The following is an 18979-nucleotide window of genomic DNA, read 5'->3' on the forward strand; positions in this document are numbered from 1 at the left end:
CAGGGCAGAGAGGTAAGGAGCCAGGGAGGAAGAGATTCCAGACACTAGAGCAGGCGGAGTCTGCAGAGAGAAGGGGCGGAGTCCCAAGAACTGGAAATGAGAGTAGATGTGGGTAAATGGGTGGACAATCTGAGGTTCCTAGCCTTTGAGGGAGTGGCAGGTACTGCATAAACCCTGACTGCATAGTACGATTATCCTCAGGTTTGACCCCATCCCCAGCCTCCGATACCTCTGGAACTAGGCAGGACAAGAGAAAGTTTTGAATGACAGAAAGAAGAGGGAGGGCTGTGCAGAGGTGGAGGTCCCTAGAAGGTCTCCTCCTCCTTTTTTTGTGACCTTCCTTCACCCCAAGGAGAAAGTCTCAGCACTGGGATGAAATGAATATCCTGGCCACCTACCACCCTGCTGACAAGGACTATGGATTTATGAAGGTGGATGAGCCCAGCACCCCCTACCACAGGTGCAGAGTCCTCAGCCCTAGCCCTTCAACCCAGACTCCCTTCCCTAGTCAAAGGCACGGGGAGGCAGAGGGGCCTCAGGGACTGCTTCCTCCCTTCTCTGCAGACTGCAGGACAGCGAAGAGGACCTGCTGGCGGGGACCTCCTACGCAATGACTCCTGAGGAGCTGGCAGAGAGGTGAGAGTCCTGCCAGAGCTCCTTTGGAACGTGGGGCCTCTTCCTCCCTCCACCCCCGAACTCGGGTCAGTGCCAGATCTGCTCTTGCCCCCCCCCCCCCCCCCCGCCAAATGGGAGGTCCTACAGTTTGGATCAGGACTTGTCCAGGCTGAGGTCAGGAAGTCAGCCAGCTTCGTCCCATCTACCACCTGCCCCCCCCCACCTTGTTCTCTCCCTTCTGTGCCCCCAACTGGTCTCCCTCCCCTTCAGGTTAGCAACAATGGATGATTTCTGCCCCAAGGTCCTTCTGTACAGTGATCACAAAAGCTTCGGCTCTTCAGACAACTTTTCCAAGACACGTGAGATGCAGGGCAGGGGCTGAGTCGAAGGGGGAGGTGGAGGGAGCCTTCATCGAGAGCCTGGCAGGAAAGCAAGCCAAGCTGTGACCCTGGCCCGCAGAACCCAGCGATTTTGAAAAGCGCCGCAAGGCCCATTACAATGAAGGAAAGTACCTCAAGGCTCAGAAAAACCTGCCCTTGGATCCTAACAAGGGCAGCCACGTGGGTGGCCTCGGTGTGAGCAGTGCCAGTCGAGGTGTGATGCTGGACCCAGAGCTCAGGCCTGCGGAGAGAAGTGGGGCAGGAGGACTGACCAGAGGAGTCAAAGATGAGATTGGCCTGGTGGCCAGGAACCACATCCTAGAAGCCAAAGGTTAGCTCTGCTGGGGCCCCAGGGCCTTAAAGGAATTGTTCTCCAGAACCTTCTCCTCCATAGCCTGTGTTTCCCAGTGGGCATCACCCCAGGGCCCTGCTGCCACAGGAAAGCTGTGCTGGAAGCTGACCCCAGGGAAGACAGAGGGCAGCTGGGTTGGGGTCCCCATCAGGATGGTCCCCAAGGAAGGCTGGCTGGGGAGGGGGAACAGAGAACCCAAGGAAACGGGGCGGGGGGGGGGGTGGTCACTGATGATTTTCTAAAATGGGAGGAGGTGAGAACCTGGGGCTTGAGCTTCTCCCCTGTGCTGGGGGCACTGGTCGTCACAGGGGACCCTGGCGGCCTGCATTCCCTAGGTGGCCGTAAGAGTCAGATTGATTTGAGGGACTCCTCGGATTCCCCTGCCTTCAGAAGTCAGTCCCAAGTGTCAGCCACCCCCGTCACGGAGAAGGAGATGGAGCTGCAGCGCAAGGAGTATTACAGGAAAGGGAGGTACCTCAGGTGTTCTCCCCACCCTGAGCTGGAGGAGGACACGGAAGATGAGCAGCAGTCCAGTGAGAGCCGGGCCAGGACAGCCCAGGAGCGGGAGGGCCGAGGACCCATGGGTGCCCCCGCCCTGATCCTGTGATGCTTCCAGGCTCCGCCAACTTAAACTGGGTGATTGAGAGTCCTGTGGGCACTGAGGTCCGCCTGCTGGACCACAAGAGAAGCCCCCCTCAGGATCACAGGGCCCCCGAGAACTCCGTGAAGGTGACAGTGACACCAGTGAAGCCTGGTGAGGGCACCAGGCCACCATCTTACCAGGCCTGGCTCTTGGCAAGCTCCCACCCCCCAACCCCTGCTCCTCTCGGGCCGGTTCATCGGCAACAGGTGATGAGAGAGGCTTTAAACGTCCTTGTGGGCGAGGTCCGTGCGGCATAGGGAGGGCCCACGGGGCTCAGAGGAGTGGGGCCCCCTCTAGCCTGGCACCACCGCTGCCCCCACACCTCCTGCCTGAGTCCTCTCTGCGGCCCACCCGCTCCAGGTCCTGCCCCGCCCTTCAAAGACAGCGGGTCCCAAGCAATGTCTGGCTGGTGTCAGTGGCTGGTGTCCAAGGGGCTGAACTGGCAAAGCGCAGAAGGCTCAGAGAGGGATGCTGGACGCCACCCAAACCTCCCAAGCCAGGACCAGCACAGACGTGAGCATGGGCAGGGGCACGGGGCTGAGAGGCTAGGTTCTAGGGCATCTGAGGTCACAGGGGCCACGTCTCCCGCCTGCAGCAAGAAAGTCACTCACTCGGCCCCGTCTCCCTCCAGATGAAACCCTGCGGCTTCGATGGACTCAGGAGGAGGAAACCAGGCAATGGAAAACGTAGCCAGCTAGGGGTGGGCAGGGGCCAGCCTTCCACTGCCATCGCCACCTCGGTCAGGTGGACAATAAAGAGAAGAAGAGCAGGAGTCTGCGTGCTGTGAATTGGCGGCCCAGGCTGGACCAGAGGCGTCACGGTGGAGAGGGGGGCAGAGGGGGAAGTTCCCACCCAGGAAACCACGAGCAGGCAGGGCAGAGCGGGAGGCTGGGAGCGATCTGGGGGACCAGACTCTGCAGGCACCCAGGAGTCTCGGAAGACCCAGCTGCAGGGGGAATGACAGAGTCTGGTGTGACTCAGCCAGTCACACACCGGTAGCATCTTGAATTCTTGCAGCAGCCCTGGAGGAGGGAGGAGTGGCCATCTCCATCCTTCAGATGAGGAACCGGAGGAATCGGGGAGCTTGCCCAGGGTCACACCACCGGGATTTGAACCTAACCCCCACACTTCAACCGCCGATGGAGCCTGAAGCCCGGAGGCCAGGGCCCCGGTAGGAAGGTGACTGCACCAGTGTCTAGGGCGGGGCTGTGGCTTCTCTGATCTCCGGCCCTTCTCCGTGGCCCAGGCCCCGCCTCTGCCCCTCCCAGCGCTGCCTGGAAGTGTAGGGTGAGGGCTCCTCCTAGGATACCCCTTCCACTTTGGGAAAGGGTCGCGCCCTCAGGCTCTACCCAGGAGGGGACCCCCTCCCCCTCCCTCAACACCGCCCTCCGGGCGCAGGGAGTGCGGCCACCTGCATCCCCACCCTCCTGGCCCCAGGGCCCTCTGGCCCCGGAGTGGTCAAGCTGAGATGACGGTCAAGCTGGACTTCGAGGAGTGTCTTAAGGACTCCCCCCGCTTCCGGTAAGTGGGCCAAGGGCTGGAGGGCTGGAGGGGGGTGGTCTGACATCCCCCCAACATACCCGCACCACCTTCCCCAAGTCAGATGTCCTTCCAGGGAGTAAGTCACAAAAGAGACAAGATGGAGCTTGCGGGGCCAAAGCGGTACCTCGGCTCTCTCAAGTCCGGGGCTCTGATGCTCACCCCCTACTGCAAGTGTGAAGGGCCCCCCCCGCCGCCCCCGCCATCCCCTCTCACCCCCAGAACTGGCATTCCCCCCACCCTCTCTCTGGGACCCCTGCCCCTCCCCCAGCACCTGCTCTGGGCGGTTAGCAACTTCCTGCCCTCGCCACATCCACCCTCCTTCTACCCTTCCTGCTCCGGCCTGGGCCGCAGTGGCTCCCACACCGTGCAGAGCAGCGTGAGCCAGAGAGGGCGGGTGGGCAGTTCTTAACCCCACCGGCCTCTTCGTCTGTACCCTCCGCCCCGGAACCCCAAGCCCCCACCCTGCCGGGGCAGGCGGTGGGGGGTGCTGCGGCGACAAACCACAGGGCCCCTGGCTCTGTTCCGGTGACCCGTCCCTCCTTTTCCCAGAGCCTCTGTCGAGCTGGTGGAAGCCGAAGTGTCCGAATTGGAGACCCGGCTGGAAAAGGTGATCCTGACGCAGAGAGGCGACCTGGGGGGGTGGTTAAGATGAGACGGGTGGGCCCCGGGAGACGCCTGCAGACCCAGAATGACACCCAGGATACAGACGCTCACCAGGGGAGATCCATATCTGGGGGCTTCAGAGAAGCCAAAGTGGTTCTGTGCCCTTAAGGAGCTCGGAATCTTGGAAAACAAGACTCACCTGTGGATTTACCTGGTCACCTGTGAGCCCTGGTGATGCGGGACCCTGGGCGCCTCAGGGCAAAGAAGTCTGTGTCTGCCCTCGGGGAGCCCACAGACTGACTATGGGAAGTGAAGTAGTAAAACACAAACACGAGACACAAGGGCTTCTTGGCGACTCTTGATAAACAGCGCACTCTCATCCCCCGTACTTGGTTCTGTTTCCTCCATGGCGTTTATCTCGGTCTGACTGCTGACATGTATACTGGCTGTATTCATTTCCTATCGCCATATGACAAATTATACATTCGGTGACTTGAGGCCCTGACGTTATCACAGTGGGCCTGTGGATCAGGAGGCCCGCCGGGCTTAGCGGGTCCCCTGCTCAGCATCTCACGGGCTGCAGCCAAGGTGTGGACGGAGGCTACGGTCTCATCGAAGCTCAGGCTTTTCTTCTGAGGTCACATGATTGTTGGCAGAGTTGAGTTCCTTGCTGAGATTGAAGCCTCACCTCCTAGAGGCCACCCACCGCTCCCTGCCACGGCGCCCCGTCCACAGGCAGTTTACTTGGGAGCAGCTTGCTTCTTCAAGGCCAGCGGGCGAGCCTCTCTTGGGGGTGCTGGACCACTGATGGCAGGCTGTGGTCACAGGAGCGAAGCCATCACACCGGCCGTTAGAGTGCCGTCACCTTCGCTGTGCTTTATTGCACTGGTTAGAAGCAAGTTGAGGGTCTCACTCCCCCAGCTCAAGGGTGGGAAGCTGTCTGTCCTGCTTGCCGATTTTTTCTCGTCCTTTCCCGACTAGAACATAAGTGTCATGAGAGACTTTTATGTTTTGTTTGTGCTTAATCCCCAGTGCCTAAAATTTAGTAGGTAGCCAATTAATATATATATATTTATTTATTCGATTTTTTTGGCTGTGCCTGTGGCATACTGGGCCAGGGATCCAACCTCCACTACAGCAGCCACCCCAAGCTGCTACAGGCACAGCATGAAACCTTAACCCAGTGGCCACAAGAGAACGCCTATACATATTTTTATTTTTATTTGGGGTTTTTTTTTTTGGTCTTTTTTTTCTTTTTTGCCTTTTCTAGGGCTGCTCCTGAGGCATATGGAGGTTCCCAGGGTAGGGGTCTAATCGGAGCTGTAGCTGCCGACCTACGCCAGAGCCACAGCAACTCCAGATCTGAGCTGTGTCTGTGACCTACACCACAGCTCACGGCAACACCTGATCCTTAACCCACTGAGCAAGGACACGAATCAAACCCGCAACCTCATGGTTCCTAGTTGGATTCGTTAACCACTGCACCATGACGGGAACTCCTATTTGTTTCTTTTTCTTTTCTTTTTTTTTTTTGGTTTTGAGGGCTGGGTATGGATCACGGCAACGCCAGATCCTTGACCCACTGAGCAAGGCCAGGGATCGAGCCAGCATCCTCATGGATACCAGTTGGGTTACCGTGGCACCACAATGGGCACTCCATATTTTTTTAATTACGTGTTTTGTTTTTAATTATTTGTATGCATGTAAAAAGTTGCAAAGATGGCACGGAGAGGTCCTGTGTACGAATCTCTGGCCTCCCCCAGTGGCAGCATCTTCCATACCTGGAGCACACTCCCAAAGCAGGCGCCTGAGATGGGCATGATTCAGTGAACAGTCCACCAACCTGACTTGGGTTTTACCTGTTTTGCCTATAGCCCTTAAAAAAAAAATCTTTGCGTGTACTTCACTGTCACTTTCTCACATGTATAGATTCTTATAACCAGCATCCCATTCAAATAGAAAACTCCTGTCACCACCGAGGAAGTCTTTTGTGCTGTCCTTTGTAATGAGACCCTCCCTGCCTCCTCCTCGAATCCATGACAACCACTCATCTGTTTTCTATCTCTAGACTTTTGTCTTTTCTAGATGGCTCTATAAGTGGAATCATACAGTAGGGGACCTCTCAAGATGGGCTTTTTTTTCTCCCCACTCGGAATAATGGCCTTGAAGTTTATTCAAGGTGTTACGTATCAATAATAGCAGCAGCTCATTATCAGTTGTTCATGTATGAACAGTTCATTCCCTTTTGCGTTGTCGAGTAGCGTTTGCTCCAGGGTGGTCCCAGTTGGTTCCGTCTTATGAAAGTTCCTTTGTCAGGTTTCTGGGAAGGGGGGCGGTGGGTAAGGGAAAAACTGGACCCTCAGTCCCCCAGCTCCTGTCATGGAGTCGTGAGCATCTGGCTGCTTGTCTGTGGTCATGGACACCCGAGGGTGACATCTGATGAGATTTGATCATGGTCAGCTTCCCGACCATGACTGACCCTGCCAGCCACCCTCAGGTCGCGCTCTGTTTCCCTGACTCATCCTAAAAGGTCAGCTCCACCAAAGTTCCACGAGCGCCAATGTAGCCCACGTTCCCTGAGCCCCTGCTGCCCGGGGTTTCCTCATAGAGCCTTCTGCTGATCTCCTGTTCCCTGGCTGAGCTGACAAGCTCCACAGACACTTACCCAATCCCAGGCATGATGCCTAGGCTACAGCCAATGGTGTCACCTCAAAAGCAATGCCGTTTCTGCAGGTAACAAGAGCCAGGGGTCAGACACCCTCGCTTTGGCTTCTGGGTCAGTCACCTGGCTCTGCCAGAGATCCTCTTTGGGCCAGTCACTTGTCCCCTTGTTTTTTGGCCGTGCCTGTGACATGTGGAAATTCCTAGGCCAGGCATCAAACCCACTGCCATAGCAGGGATGATGCTGGGTCCTTAACCACGAGGCCTCCAGGGAACTCCACTTGTTCCCTTGTTTACCAAGCCTCCTTGTTTGTAATGAGGAATCGGAGTTTCCCCTTGTGGCTCAGCGGAAACAAACTCGACTAGTATCCATGAGGATGCGGGTTCGATCCCTGGCCTCCCTCAGTGGGTTAAGGATACGGTGTTGCTTGAGCTGTGGTGTAGGTTGCAGACATGGCTCAGCTCCCCTGTTGCTGTAGCTGTGGGGTATGCTGGCAGCTGCAGCTCCAATTCAACCCCTGGCCAGGGAACCTCTATGTGCCATGGGTGCAGCCCTAAAAAAAAAAAAAAAAAAAAAAAAAAATTTATGAGGGAACATTCAACAAGCACAGACTAGACACCTCCAGACAGTAAAACCATAGACTATGAACCAGTAGAGCACTGATCTGTGAGCCAGCCAATGGCTTGAGAATGCAGTTTCTGGAGAACTCTAGATCCCAGCAGTTGGCGTAGGGCAGGGAGACATGCGTAGAAGTGAGTAGAGAAATACACTTTGGAGGTGACGCCAACCCTGGCTTTGGTGACAAGGCTGGGAGGAATTCTGTTCCAAGCGCAGACGGCTGGGAACAAAGAGATAGAAATGAGAAAGCACATCGAAATTGGGCCACAGAGAAGTGCAGGTGCCGTGGGGAAGGAGAGGCACAGCCCTGGGAGAGGGGAGAGGGAGCAGGACGGGGGTCGGGGTGTCACTGGCTCTCGGTGGCAGAAGGCACGACTCCCTGTTGGCTTGGTTGCTTCCTAGCTCCTCAAGCTGGGTAACGGCCTCCTGGAAAGCGGGCGCCACTACCTCGCGGCCAGCCGCGCCTTCATTGTTGGCATCTGTGACCTGGCTCACCTGGGTCCCCCAGAGCCCATGATGGCGGTATGTGCAGGGTCCGAACCGGGCTGGGGCAGGGGCTGGGATGCCGTGAGGGGGAAGGCCTTGGAAAGGGAGGCTTGGGCCGGCCTCTGCAGGTCCCCAGCCAGAGCAGGCTGGGTCTAGGGCTGCCACCATGCCTGGTACTCTCTCTGTGCCTCTTCTTGCCTAGGAGTGCCTGGACAAATTCACTCAGAGCCTGAGCCACAAGCTGGACAGCCACGCGGTAGGCAGGGGTGGGGGGCAGGTGGGGCTGCGGGGATTGCAGGGTCGTCTGCGGTCCTGACCCCCACCTGCCACCTTCTGTTTCCCCTCAGGAGCTTCTCGACACCACTCACCAAACCCTGCAGCAGCAGATCCAAACCCTGGTCAAGGAGTGAGTTGGGAGGGAAACTGGCCCTCCAGCCCTCTTCCCATGGCACCAGGGGCCTCCCCGAATGAAGAAGGAGTTATGAGCCTGGGGGGTTCTGATGGCCTGATTGTCTCCCCCTCCCTGGGATGCCCTTGGCGTTCTGGCTGTCCCCAGGCTAGCAGCAGGCTCTGAGCGAGCCCCGGGGCCTTCTCTGTGGCGGAGGGGGGTGGGGTGGGGGGGTAGGGGGGGTGCAAGGGCAGGTCTATGTCTTCCTCTGACCCGCAGAGGCCTCCGCGGCTTCCGAGAGGCTCGTCGGGATTTCTGGCGGGGCGCCGAGAGCCTGGAGGCTGCTCTTGCCCACAATGCAGAGGTCCCCAGGCGGCGGGCCCAAGAGGCAGAAGAGGCAGGGGCCGCTTTGAAGGTTGCCCGAGCCGGCTACCGGGGCCGGGCGCTGGACTATGCCCTGCAGGTGCCTGCCCCAAGCTGTCCTGGGGTGGCAGGGCCTCAGTCACCCCGAGGCTGGGGAGTCCCTGGTGTGCAGTGGGAGCTGGCGGGGTCCGAGACTGACCCGAGGTCTCTTGGCGCTTAGATCAATGTCATTGAGGACAAGAGGAAGTTCGACATCATGGAGTTTGTGAGTTGCAGGGGTGGCGAGGGCACGATGGGAAGGAGCCTGCTGACGAGAGCTGCAGGGAAGAGGGAAAGAGAGGGGTCTGCCCCCTGCTCACTTTGTCCCCCAGGTGCTGCGTCTGGTAGAGGCCCAGGCCACCCACTTCCAGCAGGGCCACGAGGAGCTGAGCCGCCTGGCCCAATATCGCAAGGAGCTGGGTGGCCAGGTAGTGGCCCAGGGAGCAGACAGGGGGAGGAGGGTGGGAGGGAGGGGCTCTGAGATGACTCTCCTGGCCTTGCTGGGGGAGGCCGGGGCCGTCTGAGATGCCCCTCCTGTGCCCAGTTGCACCGGCTGGTCTTGAATTCAGCTCGAGAGAAGAGGGACATGGAGCAGAGACACGTGCTGCTGAAACAGAAGGTGAGGGCTGTGGCTGCAGGCCGGAGGCAGACGGGCCTGGGCCCTGGTCTCTGCCCGTTGCAGGTGCCCTCTGACCCTCTTGTGCCCCCAGGAGCTGGGAGGGGAGGAGCCAGAGCCAAGCCTAAAGGAGGGGCCTGGTGGCCTGGTCATGGAGGGACATCTCTTCAAACGGGCCAGCAATGCATTTAAGACCTGGAGCAGGTGAGGAGCAGACACCCCAGTCGGCCACATCCATGGGTTAAGTTGTTTCTGAGTGGTTATCGTGTGTTAAATGCAGCAGAAAAAAAAACAGACAACAGTGCGTTAAGGATCTGGCATTTGCACTGTAGTGGCTCAGGTCACTGCTGCGGCATGGGTTTGATCCCTGACCCGGGGAACTTACACATGCTACAGGTGTGCACCCCCCCAGAAAGAAAGTTCCCTTTGTGGCTCAAAGGTTAACGAATCCGACTAGGATCCATGAGGACACAGGTTCGATCCCTGGCCTCGCTCAGTGGGTTAAGGATCCGGCATTGCTGTCAGCAATGGTGCAGGTCGCAGACGTGGCTTGGATCCTGTGTTGCCAGCAGCTGCAGCTCTGATGTGATGATGTGACCCCTAGCCTGGGAACCTCCATATGCCGTGGGTGCGGCCCTAAAAACCAAAAGAAAGACAACCCGCCTGCCTTCAGAGAGTTTACATTGCTTCGGCAAAGACAGGCAATAATAGAATAATTAAGTATGTTATACGTTATCTTAGAAGGTAAGCGTGCCATAGAGGAAAAATAAGGCGAGCCTTGGGGAGAGCTGGGGACGAGTCATAATCTTAAACAAATTAAAACTCCTGTGGTCAGGAGTTTCCTCTTGGTTTACCAGGTTAAGGATCCAGCATTGTCAGCACAACAGCTCAAGTCACTGCTGTGGCTTGGGTTCGATCCCTGGCCCAGGAACTTCCCCATGCCATGGGCATGGCCAAAAAAAAAAAAAAAAAAAATTGTGAAGAAGGGGGTCAGGATAGGGCCTCGTGAAAAGGTGACTTCTGAGTGAAGACTGGAAGGGTTTCTGGGGGAGAATGTTCTGGGCAGCAGGAGGAACTAGCAGCGCCAAGGCCTGGAGGAACCTGGAGCCGTTTGAAGAACAGAGAAGAGACCGTGGGTGTGGACAGAGGGAGGGAGGAGGAAGTGAGGTCGGAGGTGAGGTCGGAGCTGATGGAGCTGTGAATCATGACAGGGCCTCGTTGGCTCCTGGAAGGACTTGTCTCCACTGAGGGAAGCGGGGCGCCCTGGCAGGTGCAGAGCCGGCTGGTGATCTCCTCCGATCCAACCCCTCCCTGTGCCAGGGCCACTGCCAGCCCGTCTGGGAGCTTTGAGCAAATTAGGAAACAAGCCCCTTCTCCAAGATACTTCTATTTGCTCAAAATTGGAGCAATAGACTTATCTGATTAGTAAACACATTTGACTGCCATCTGCTGGAAAGCTGGCCTCGTAAATACAGCAGATCTGGGTCACCCGAGACGTGAACAGCACCCCTAAGATGTCCTGGTCCGCGCCCCTGTCCACCCTCCTCCATCTCTCGGGACAGTCAGCCCGGGGTCTCTCTCCTCTCAGCAAGATCCCGGTGGGGCTGAGAGCACCGCCTCTCTGTTGTCCCTGTCACCAGCCCCATCCTGATACCGCCCGTGTCTGTAACTCTGTTTCCACCTCCTCCAGACGCTGGTTCACGATTCAGAGCAACCAACTGGTTTATCAGAAGAAGTACAAGGTGGGTAGGGCTCGGGTCCTGGATGCCTAGGCCCCGGGGAACTCGGCCCTGCCCTGGCTGGCTGGACTCTGCCCCCTGACCTCCCTCCCCTGCCAGGACCCTGTGACCGTGGTGGTGGATGACCTTCGTCTCTGCACAGTGAAGCTCTGTCCCGACTCAGAGAGGAGGTTCTGCTTTGAGGTCGTGTCCCCCAGCAAGTGAGTGCTGGTCCCCGGAGCCAGAGCTGATGCATTTCCATCTTAGCAGGGTCTTGGAGGTCCCTGAAGCCGCTCCAGGCATTCACCCTTTGGTGGCTTGATGGGGGCGGGGGGCACCTGGGTCCAGGGCAATGGGGGATATTTAAAAGGCTATTGTTCCCTGGTGCAGAGGCCTTTCAATAGGACTGGGACCAGCTGACTACCAGCTGAATGCCAGCCTGCCTGGCCGGCCACCTGGCTTCCCAAGCCTGAGACCCCTCCCTGCCCTCTGGCTCCCCTCCTGCCCAGGTCCTGCCTCCTGCAGGCTGACTCAGAGCGCCTCCTGCAGCTGTGGGTCAGCGCTGTGCAGAGCAGCATCGCGACGGCCTTCAGCCAGGCTCGCCTTGATGACAGCCCCCGGGGTCCGGGCCAGGTACCTGGGGGGACAGGGCCAAGCTGCTCCGGGGAGATGCGCTGGCCCTTCCCCGAGGCCTCAGGGCCACTCTTTCCTCCCTTGTCTCCCCCAGAGCTCAGGACATCTGGCTGCGGGCTCTGCTGCCACCCTGGGCTGTGGCGGGATGGCCAGGGGAAGGGAGCCTGGTGGGGTCAGCCACGTGGCAGCACAGGTGCAGAGCGTGGACGGCAATGCCCAGTGCTGCGACTGCCGGGAGCCAGCCCCCGAGTGGGCCAGCATCAACCTCGGCGTCACCCTCTGCATCCAGTGCTCTGGCATCCACAGGTCACTCCCCAAGGCTCGAGAATCGGCCCCTACTCCTTCTGGTGGCAATGGGGCGGGGGTGGGGAAAAGAGAGCGCCCATGGCAGGGCTCCCGTCCCCACCCCCGGCCAAGGCTTCCTCTCTCAGATTCTGCCTGTCACGGGGCACACACCTGGGCTGAGCCTCTAGGGAACAAGGCGGACCCAGGCAGGCGCAGGCTGCGGTGTCCCGGTCTGGCCAGGGCAGGGGACACGGAGAGGAGTGTATTGGCCTGACTGGGGGAGGTATAGGGTCTGGGATGCTGAGGGCGGGGGAGCCAGGAAAAAGCAGAGAGAGGACATATTGTGAGGACCTAGCAAGTCTCTAAGGCCATCACCCACGCCAGCCTGGTGGGAGGAGGGGAGGGGAGGTGGCGTGGAAAGAGGTGTCCAGGCCAGAGTGCCTGGAGCGTGGGAGACGGCTGGAGAGGGTAAGAGGAAAGGGAATGGCAAGCGGGCGGGATCCTGCGGATCCAGGTCAAGGCCCCCACGCAGGACCTGGCCCCCCAGTCGTCTCAGGAGCAGCAGCGGCAGCTCCCCGGCTGCTGCCCCACAGAGGGCCTGACTTCCTCCCTGGCCCTTCAGGAGCCTTGGGGTTCATTTCTCCAAAGTCCGGTCTCTGACCCTTGACTCGTGGGAGCCGGAACTCGTGAAGGTGACTGAGGGTCGTGGGCGAGGGGGGGCGGCCCGAGGGCAGGGCTGCAGGCGCTCACCCGCACCCTCTCTGTCTGTCTGTCTCGGCCTCCGCCTGGACCGCCTGAAGCTCATGTGCGAGCTGGGCAACGTGGTCATGAACCAGATCTACGAGGCCCGCGTGGAGGCCATGGCAGTGAAGAAGCCCGGGCCCAGCTGCTCCCGGTGAGGCTGGGGTAGCGGCTGGGGTGCCCTCCTGCGGTGGGGGGCGGGGGGAGGGCCTGGGATGGGAGGAGGGGACACTGTCCCCTTCTCCCCCCACTCCTTCCCTGACAGGCAAGAGAAGGAGGCCTGGATTCACGCCAAATACGTGGAGAAGAAGTTCCTGACCAAGCTTCCTGAGATTCGGGGGCGAAGAGGTGGCCGGGGGCCCCCAAGAGGGCAGCCCCCCGTGCCCCCAAAGCCGGGGAACATCAGGCCCCGGCCGGGGAGCTTCAGATCCAAGCCAGGTATAGGGGTGGTTGGGCTGGGCAGTCAGCGAGCGCCTGCTGTGTGCTTGGCGAGCTGGGACGCACAGGCTGAGGCCCAGGCCTTCCGCCTGAGAACAGGGGTGGGGAGGCCCACAGCAGCCCTGGTTTTACCAGGCAAGCGTTTCAGGGATTACTGTGGAGAATGAGAAGCACCGAGGGGGGGGCTGGGGGGGCTGGGCGTAGGCAGGGAGGGCTGTGCAGGGTGTCGAGTCAGGAGAAAGCTGGGAGGAGGGTGTGGGATTAGCGGGAACAGAGGGAGCCGGAGAGCCGAGGCCGGCCGTCAGCTCCCCGGACATCCCAGCCGGTCAGGGTGGTTGGACAGGAAGAGGGGAAGGAGGCTGTCTCTCCCGTGCACCCCAGGGGACCTGCCCACAAACACTCACACACACCCCTGTCACCTCCCGCCACAACCTCCAGCCCAGAAGGCCTCCCCAGAGTTGAGAAGTGACCTGTCCTATGACAGCATTCGGGGACTGCTGAGGGCTTTCTTCCCAGATTCAAGGCTGGTTCCCCTCACAGAGCCACCCTCTGAGGACCTGGGCAGCCTGCACCCTGGGGCCCTGCTCTTTCGAGCTGCTGGGCATCCTCCGTCCCTTCCCACCATGGCTGATGCCCTCGCCCACGGAGCCGATGTCAACTGGGTCAACGCGAGTCAGGAGAATGCCACCCCGCTGATCCAGGCCACAGCTGCTGTGAGAGTCTCGCCCACCTCCCCACCCCTCCTCCCCTCCCCTCCGCCTGACCCTGGTCCCCGCCCCTGCCCCTCTTGCCATCCCATAGGGGCTATAACCAATAGAGACTGGTTGCAAAGAGTGTGAGATTTGGAGGCCGACAAACCCGAGTTTGAATCCAGACTCCTACCATTTGCAGTTAGGAACCTCCCTGTGGCTCAGCTTCCTCATCTGTAAAATGAAGATAACATAGCTCATGAAGTCCTTCCATGAATCTAATGGACGAACACACGTAAAGAGCTAGAGCAGAGCCTGCCCTTCCCATCCCCGGCCTCTGAACGGACCCCACTCTAACCGATGCTCACATGTGCCTCTCAAAATGCCCCTCTCTGCTTCTCTCTGCAGAATTCTCTTCTGGCCTGTGAGTTTCTCCTCCAGAACGGGGCAAGTGTGAACCAAGCGGACAACCAGGGCCGGGGCCCGCTTCACCACGCAACCATTCTTGGCCACACCGGGTAGGGGGGGCAAGGATGACGGACGGCCTTGGGGCGGGGAAGGCCCCAGACGGGGCGAGGCGCTGGCTGAATGTGGCCGTCTCGTCCAGGCTGGCCTGCCTGTTCCTGAAACGTGGGGCTGATCTGGGAGCTCGAGACTCTGAAGGCAGAGACCCCCTGACCATCGCCGTGGAAAAAGCCAACGCTGACATCGTCACTCTGTGAGGACGCCTGGAGAGGCGGGGCTCGTGCTTGCACCCTCCCCTGGAGGCGGGGCTGAGGCGGAGACCCCCGCCTGCCGGGCGGGGCCCGGGAGGGGCGGGGCCAGCTCCTGGACCAGGCAGAGAAAGGATGCTCCAGGGATGGACTGAGGCTTGGAGAAGGAGGGAGGGCAGGGTCCGAGGAAGGGGACTTTATTCTGAGAGAGGCAACGTTCGTTAATATTGTCGTTAGGCATCTTTTCAACAAAACAGATGAATGAAACTCCCAACTCAAAAGATAGGAAGTTGGGGGGGTAGGTTGTTAAGAGAATGTCATTCATTCCTTAATTCCCTTCCCTACAGGCTCCGACTGGCAAAGATGAGAGAGGCCGATGCGGCCCAGGGCCAGGCTGGTAAAGTACCCCCCACCCCCGCCCCCACACGACACTGTAACTCTGGGCTTCTGGTCGCTGGTGACCTGTCCCCAACCCCCTGTGCTCAGCTTCTTTGGTTAATTACATTATTTAGTCAACAGATATGGATGGGGCACATCCTACGCGCCAGGTCCTTGAAACAGAGCAAAGAATAGGCGAGGGCGCTGCCCTGACAGCGCAGATGTCCCCTCCACCCACGCTGGAAGCGCGTGCTCTTACCAGGCCGGGCTGTCCCCATTGTGCGCTTCAGTGCTAGCGCCCAGCCACCCGGCGTCCCAGCCCTTCCTCCCTCCCCTCAGGAGATGAGACGTATCTCGACATCTTCCGAGACTTCTCCCTCATGGCATCTGACGACCCCGAGAAGCTGAGGCGGCGCAGTCATGACCTCCACACGCTATGATCTCAGACCGTCGAGGGCCCCGCACCGGCTACTCCTCCCCTCCGCCCCTTCGCCATTAAATCCTCTGTGCCTTGCTCTTCAAAGTTCATTTACTGGGCAGCCCCTTCAGGCTGGCAAGGAGTTGGGCGTTGCGTCTCTTGGGGTGCAGGAGCGGCTGGGAGTTTGCGAGCTTGAGTCACACGAGGGGCGGAGGGGCGAACAAGGGGAACAAGAAGAGGGAGCTTCGGCCTCAGTCTGAGAGTCGCGCGGGGCACGTAGGCTCAGGCGACGTGGCCAGACCCATCCGGGTGGGGAGAAGCCGCTCGCGTGGGCTGGGCCCGGCCTTCCCTTGGGGGTGCTGGCATATGGCTGGGATGGCGAGGCTGGCTCAGGCCACCCCGGCCCAGGCCCGGAGGCATCCCTGGAATGCGGCGGCTCAGCACCCGCCCCCTCGGGAATTCCCTGCGGAGCGACTGGGAAGGAACTGGTCCCCAGCCCCCGACGGCCAGGCTTCGGTTTCCGGAGCGGCGAGATAGGAGGGGCCGGCTCCAGCCTAGATGCAGACGTGAGGTCTAGCACACCTGGGGGCCGGCGGGGCCGTCGCAGCCACATCCGGAACGACGCGCCTGAGTCACCCGCAGGACCCCACCCCCGCTAGCGTCCGCCTAGCCAGCCCGTCCGCCCCGTCTCTCCGGTTCGCCGCTCTCGGCTCCCACCACCACCCAAGCCGCGCTCGCCCGGCGGGGGCGGGGGGCGGGGCGCCCAGGGGGCGGGGCTGCCTCTTAAAGGGCCCCCGGCCGCTGCCCTTAGGCCACTTCCTGGGGGCGGAGAGGACTTCAGCGGCTGCGACGACACTGGGGGAAGGCGGCGGCGCCCGGTCTCGAGACTCCCGGCTGCTTCCATCGGAGTCCTTGGACACTGCCAGCTCGGACTGAGCGTGCATCCTCGCTCCCCAGCGGACACAGAGGAGCCTCCGGTGTCGGCTCCGGTCAGCCCCTCCTCCATCTCCTGGAACCCGCGCCGGAGCCAGGCCAGGCCCGGCCTCCGACTGGCTCCCGGAGCTCTGCATCGACTCGCCCGGAGCGACAGCGCTCTGCCCCAGAGCTCAGAAACCTGACCCTTCAAAGAGTCGGCCTTGTGCTCGCCACCGTCACCTGCTGGTTGGATTTCGGAAACCCACTGTCTGAAGACCACATAGAGGAATCGCTGACCCCCGGAATCGGACCTAAATCTCTCGTCCCTCTCTGGCTTCCCTCTGCTGTTTTTATCCGTTCTCCCAATCTTTCCGGAATTTCTGTGCCCAGAACCCTCCCCCACCACAGTAGCTGGAGTGAGCCCCACATCTTGCTGCCTTGTACTCCAATTTGTGCCTCCGACCCAGAGACTGCCTGAACTTTACGCCCCAGTTCTGCACACACCCAGGAAGTTCCGCCTTTTCTTCTCTTTCGGTGTCCCCAGTACTCCTCAAAATTTCCCCTCCTCCTGTGCCCTCTCCGCCCCCCGCCTTTGGGGGCCCTGTGACCCTGAATGTGGGGGGCACGCTATATTCCACCACTTTGGAGACGCTGACTCGATTCCCAGACTCCATGCTGGGGGCCATGTTTAGGGCCGGTACCCCCATGACCCCCAACCTCAGTCCCCAGGGAGGTGGCCACTACTTCATCGACCGAGATGGCAAGGCCTTCCGGCACATCCTCAACTTTCTGCGGCTGGGCCGCCTGGACTTGCCCCGTGGATATGGGGAGACGGCGCTTCTCCGGGCAGAGGCTGACTTTTACCAGATCCGGCCTCTCCTGGATGCCTTGCGGGAACTAGAGGCATCTCGGGGGACCCCGGCACCCACAGCCGCCCTGCTCCACGCAGATGTAGAAAGCAGCCCCCGCCTGGTGCACTTCTCCGCTCGCCGGGGCCCGCACCACTATGAGCTGAGCTCTGTCCAGGTGGACACCTTCCGGGCCAACCTCTTCTGCACCGACCCCGAGTGTCTGGGTGCCATGCGGGCCCGATTTGGTGTGGCCAATGACGACAGGGCGGAGGGAGGCCCACACTTTCGTCTGGAGTGGGCCCCCCGCCCCTCGGAACTCCCGGAAGTGGAGTACCAGAGACTGGGGCTGCAGCCCCTGTGGACTGGGGGGCCAGGAGAGCCACGGGAGGTGGTGGGCACCCCGAGCTTCCTGGAGGAGGTGCTGCGGGTGGCCCTGGAGCACGGCTTCCGTCTCGACTCCGTCTTCCCTGACCCCGAAGATCTGCTCAACTCCCGATCTCTGCGCTTCGTTCGGCACTAAGAACTGAACTGGGAACGCTGCCCTCCGTTTGACCGGGGCGGGGGGGAAGGGGAAAAAGAAGGGGGTGCCAAAAGGGATGAAGGCTCTCCTGAGGCCTCTTCCTGGCTCTGCTTGGGGAGCTGTGAGAGTCAGGAGTCCCACTGCACCTGACTGGAGCCCAGATATGGGCAGCAATCCCCAAACCAGAGCCCACAAGACCAGAGGGTCTGGACTGATGCTAATCCTGGGAGGGGTAGGGAAGCTTCCCTTGGCTGTTTCTCCTCTGAGCCTGGGGACCTCCAGTGTTTCCTTGCTTGGAGCTCGGTATTCAGGGTCTGGAAAGGTGGAGACACTTCTCTTGCAGGGCTGGGCTTATCAGACCTGTGGAGGGACCCTCAGGGTTTGGGGAAAGAGGGTCTTTGGATTGCTTTAATGTGGTCTCCTAGACTGTGACTTCTCCTGGAGCTGGTGGCCTGGCCTGGCCTGGCCTGACCAAGGAGAGGCCAGGACACTCCGACACACGGGAAGGGAGATCCTTTGCCATGTCCCAAGCCACCACTGAGGGAGACAGAAAGGCTACGCCCCACCCTAGGTGGCCACAAGGGAGCTAGGAGAATCCCCATTAACTGTGGGGCTGGAGCATCCTTCCCATCTTAAAAGACCCCATATTGATGGTGGGGCTGCCCAGGGGGGAGGCGGGAGCACGTTCTTGGGTCCTGGCCTGTCTTCCTTCGCTTCAGGCATGTGTACGTGCCTGCCAGCCAGTGGGTCAGATGATGTGTGGGGCCCTCACCTCCTGGCTCCCATCTGTGTTGCTGGAGATGGTGTCTGTGTGCTGGTCTTTCTGCGGGCTCTTCATGTGCAGGCTTGTTCGGGGTTGCCTGGCAACTGTTCTGGCACCAGGTGTGCCAGCACCATGGGTGGAAGCAGACTGAGAATTAGTTTAATCACAGGTGTGCGTGCACACATGTGTCTCACATCACCACGTCGGCAGGAGGAGCCTGCCGGGCCTTGAGTCACTAGGCTCTGCTGCTGAGAAGTGAGAGAAGTCACTGGGGCTCAGCCGGGCCTTGGAGCCCTGTATAGAACTCTCGGTTGCTAGGGCAACCATGAGCCTGTTGCTAGGAGATAGCTGGGGAAGGCCCAAGGCTGTCCAGGGCAGAGAGATGAACAGAGGAGTTTGAGAGAGTGGGGGAGGCTATGGAAAAGGATGGGATTTCTGGGTCCCTGGGGGATGGGATACTCACAAACGACTTCTTCACTGGGGGAGTCGCTTGCTATTTATCACTGGTCACGATTTACAAGAAGACAAATAAAATTGCTTTTAGAACCGCGAACTTGTAAAGGCTGCTGAGGGCCAGGTTGGGGGTACAGCAGAAGCCCTGCTTTCTCTG

General features: G+C 59.9%; 2 protein-coding genes across 3 annotated transcripts; both read left to right on the forward strand.

Moving 5' to 3' along the window:
• Window positions 1187–16703, forward strand: ACAP1 (ArfGAP with coiled-coil, ankyrin repeat and PH domains 1). Of its 2 annotated transcripts, XM_021067819.1 has the most exons (25): window positions 1187–1326; window positions 1683–2196; window positions 2351–2503; window positions 2622–3511; window positions 4082–4139; window positions 7818–7937; window positions 8104–8157; window positions 8249–8307; window positions 8569–8752; window positions 8873–8917; window positions 9024–9119; window positions 9236–9310; window positions 9402–9511; window positions 10998–11049; window positions 11146–11246; window positions 11535–11658; window positions 11753–11964; window positions 12566–12635; window positions 12744–12838; window positions 12950–13122; window positions 13663–13835; window positions 14220–14329; window positions 14419–14529; window positions 14872–14921; window positions 15242–16703. In XM_021067819.1, the coding sequence occupies exons 4-25, from the start codon at window positions 3459–3461 to the stop codon at window positions 15340–15342; spliced, it is 2226 nt and encodes a 741-aa protein (XP_020923478.1). In that variant the 5' UTR covers window positions 1187–1326; window positions 1683–2196; window positions 2351–2503; window positions 2622–3458; the 3' UTR covers window positions 15343–16703. The 2 variants fall into 2 exon arrangements, with proteins under 2 accessions (XP_020923478.1, XP_020923477.1); XM_021067818.1 differs by lacking the exon at window positions 1187–1326 and having other exon boundaries at window positions 2192–2503.
• On the forward strand, window positions 16112–18922 carry KCTD11 (potassium channel tetramerization domain containing 11). Its single transcript, XM_003358250.5, has one exon. It carries the CDS (start codon window positions 16908–16910, stop codon window positions 17604–17606), a length of 699 nt encoding a protein of 232 aa, XP_003358298.1. The 5' UTR covers window positions 16112–16907; the 3' UTR covers window positions 17607–18922.

This window comes from Sus scrofa, chromosome 12 (assembly GCF_000003025.6).
Source record: "Sus scrofa isolate TJ Tabasco breed Duroc chromosome 12, Sscrofa11.1, whole genome shotgun sequence".
Taxonomy (NCBI): Eukaryota; Metazoa; Chordata; class Mammalia; order Artiodactyla; family Suidae; genus Sus; species Sus scrofa.

Bases quoted from the DNA above. Each gene is read 5' to 3' on its own strand.
- KCTD11 (XM_003358250.5), top strand. From the start codon at position 16,908: ATGCTGGGGGCCATGTTTAGGGCCGGTACCCCCATGACCCCCAACCTC.
- ACAP1 (XM_021067819.1), top strand. From the start codon at position 3,459: ATGACGGTCAAGCTGGACTTCGAGGAGTGTCTTAAGGACTCCCCCCGC. The intron at 7,938-8,103 runs GTATGTGCAGGG...CTTCTTGCCTAG, and splicing joins CCCCAGAGCCCATGATGGCG to GAGTGCCTGGACAAATTCAC. The intron at 11,247-11,534 runs GTGAGTGCTGGT...CCTCCTGCCCAG, and splicing joins GAGGTCGTGTCCCCCAGCAA to GTCCTGCCTCCTGCAGGCTG.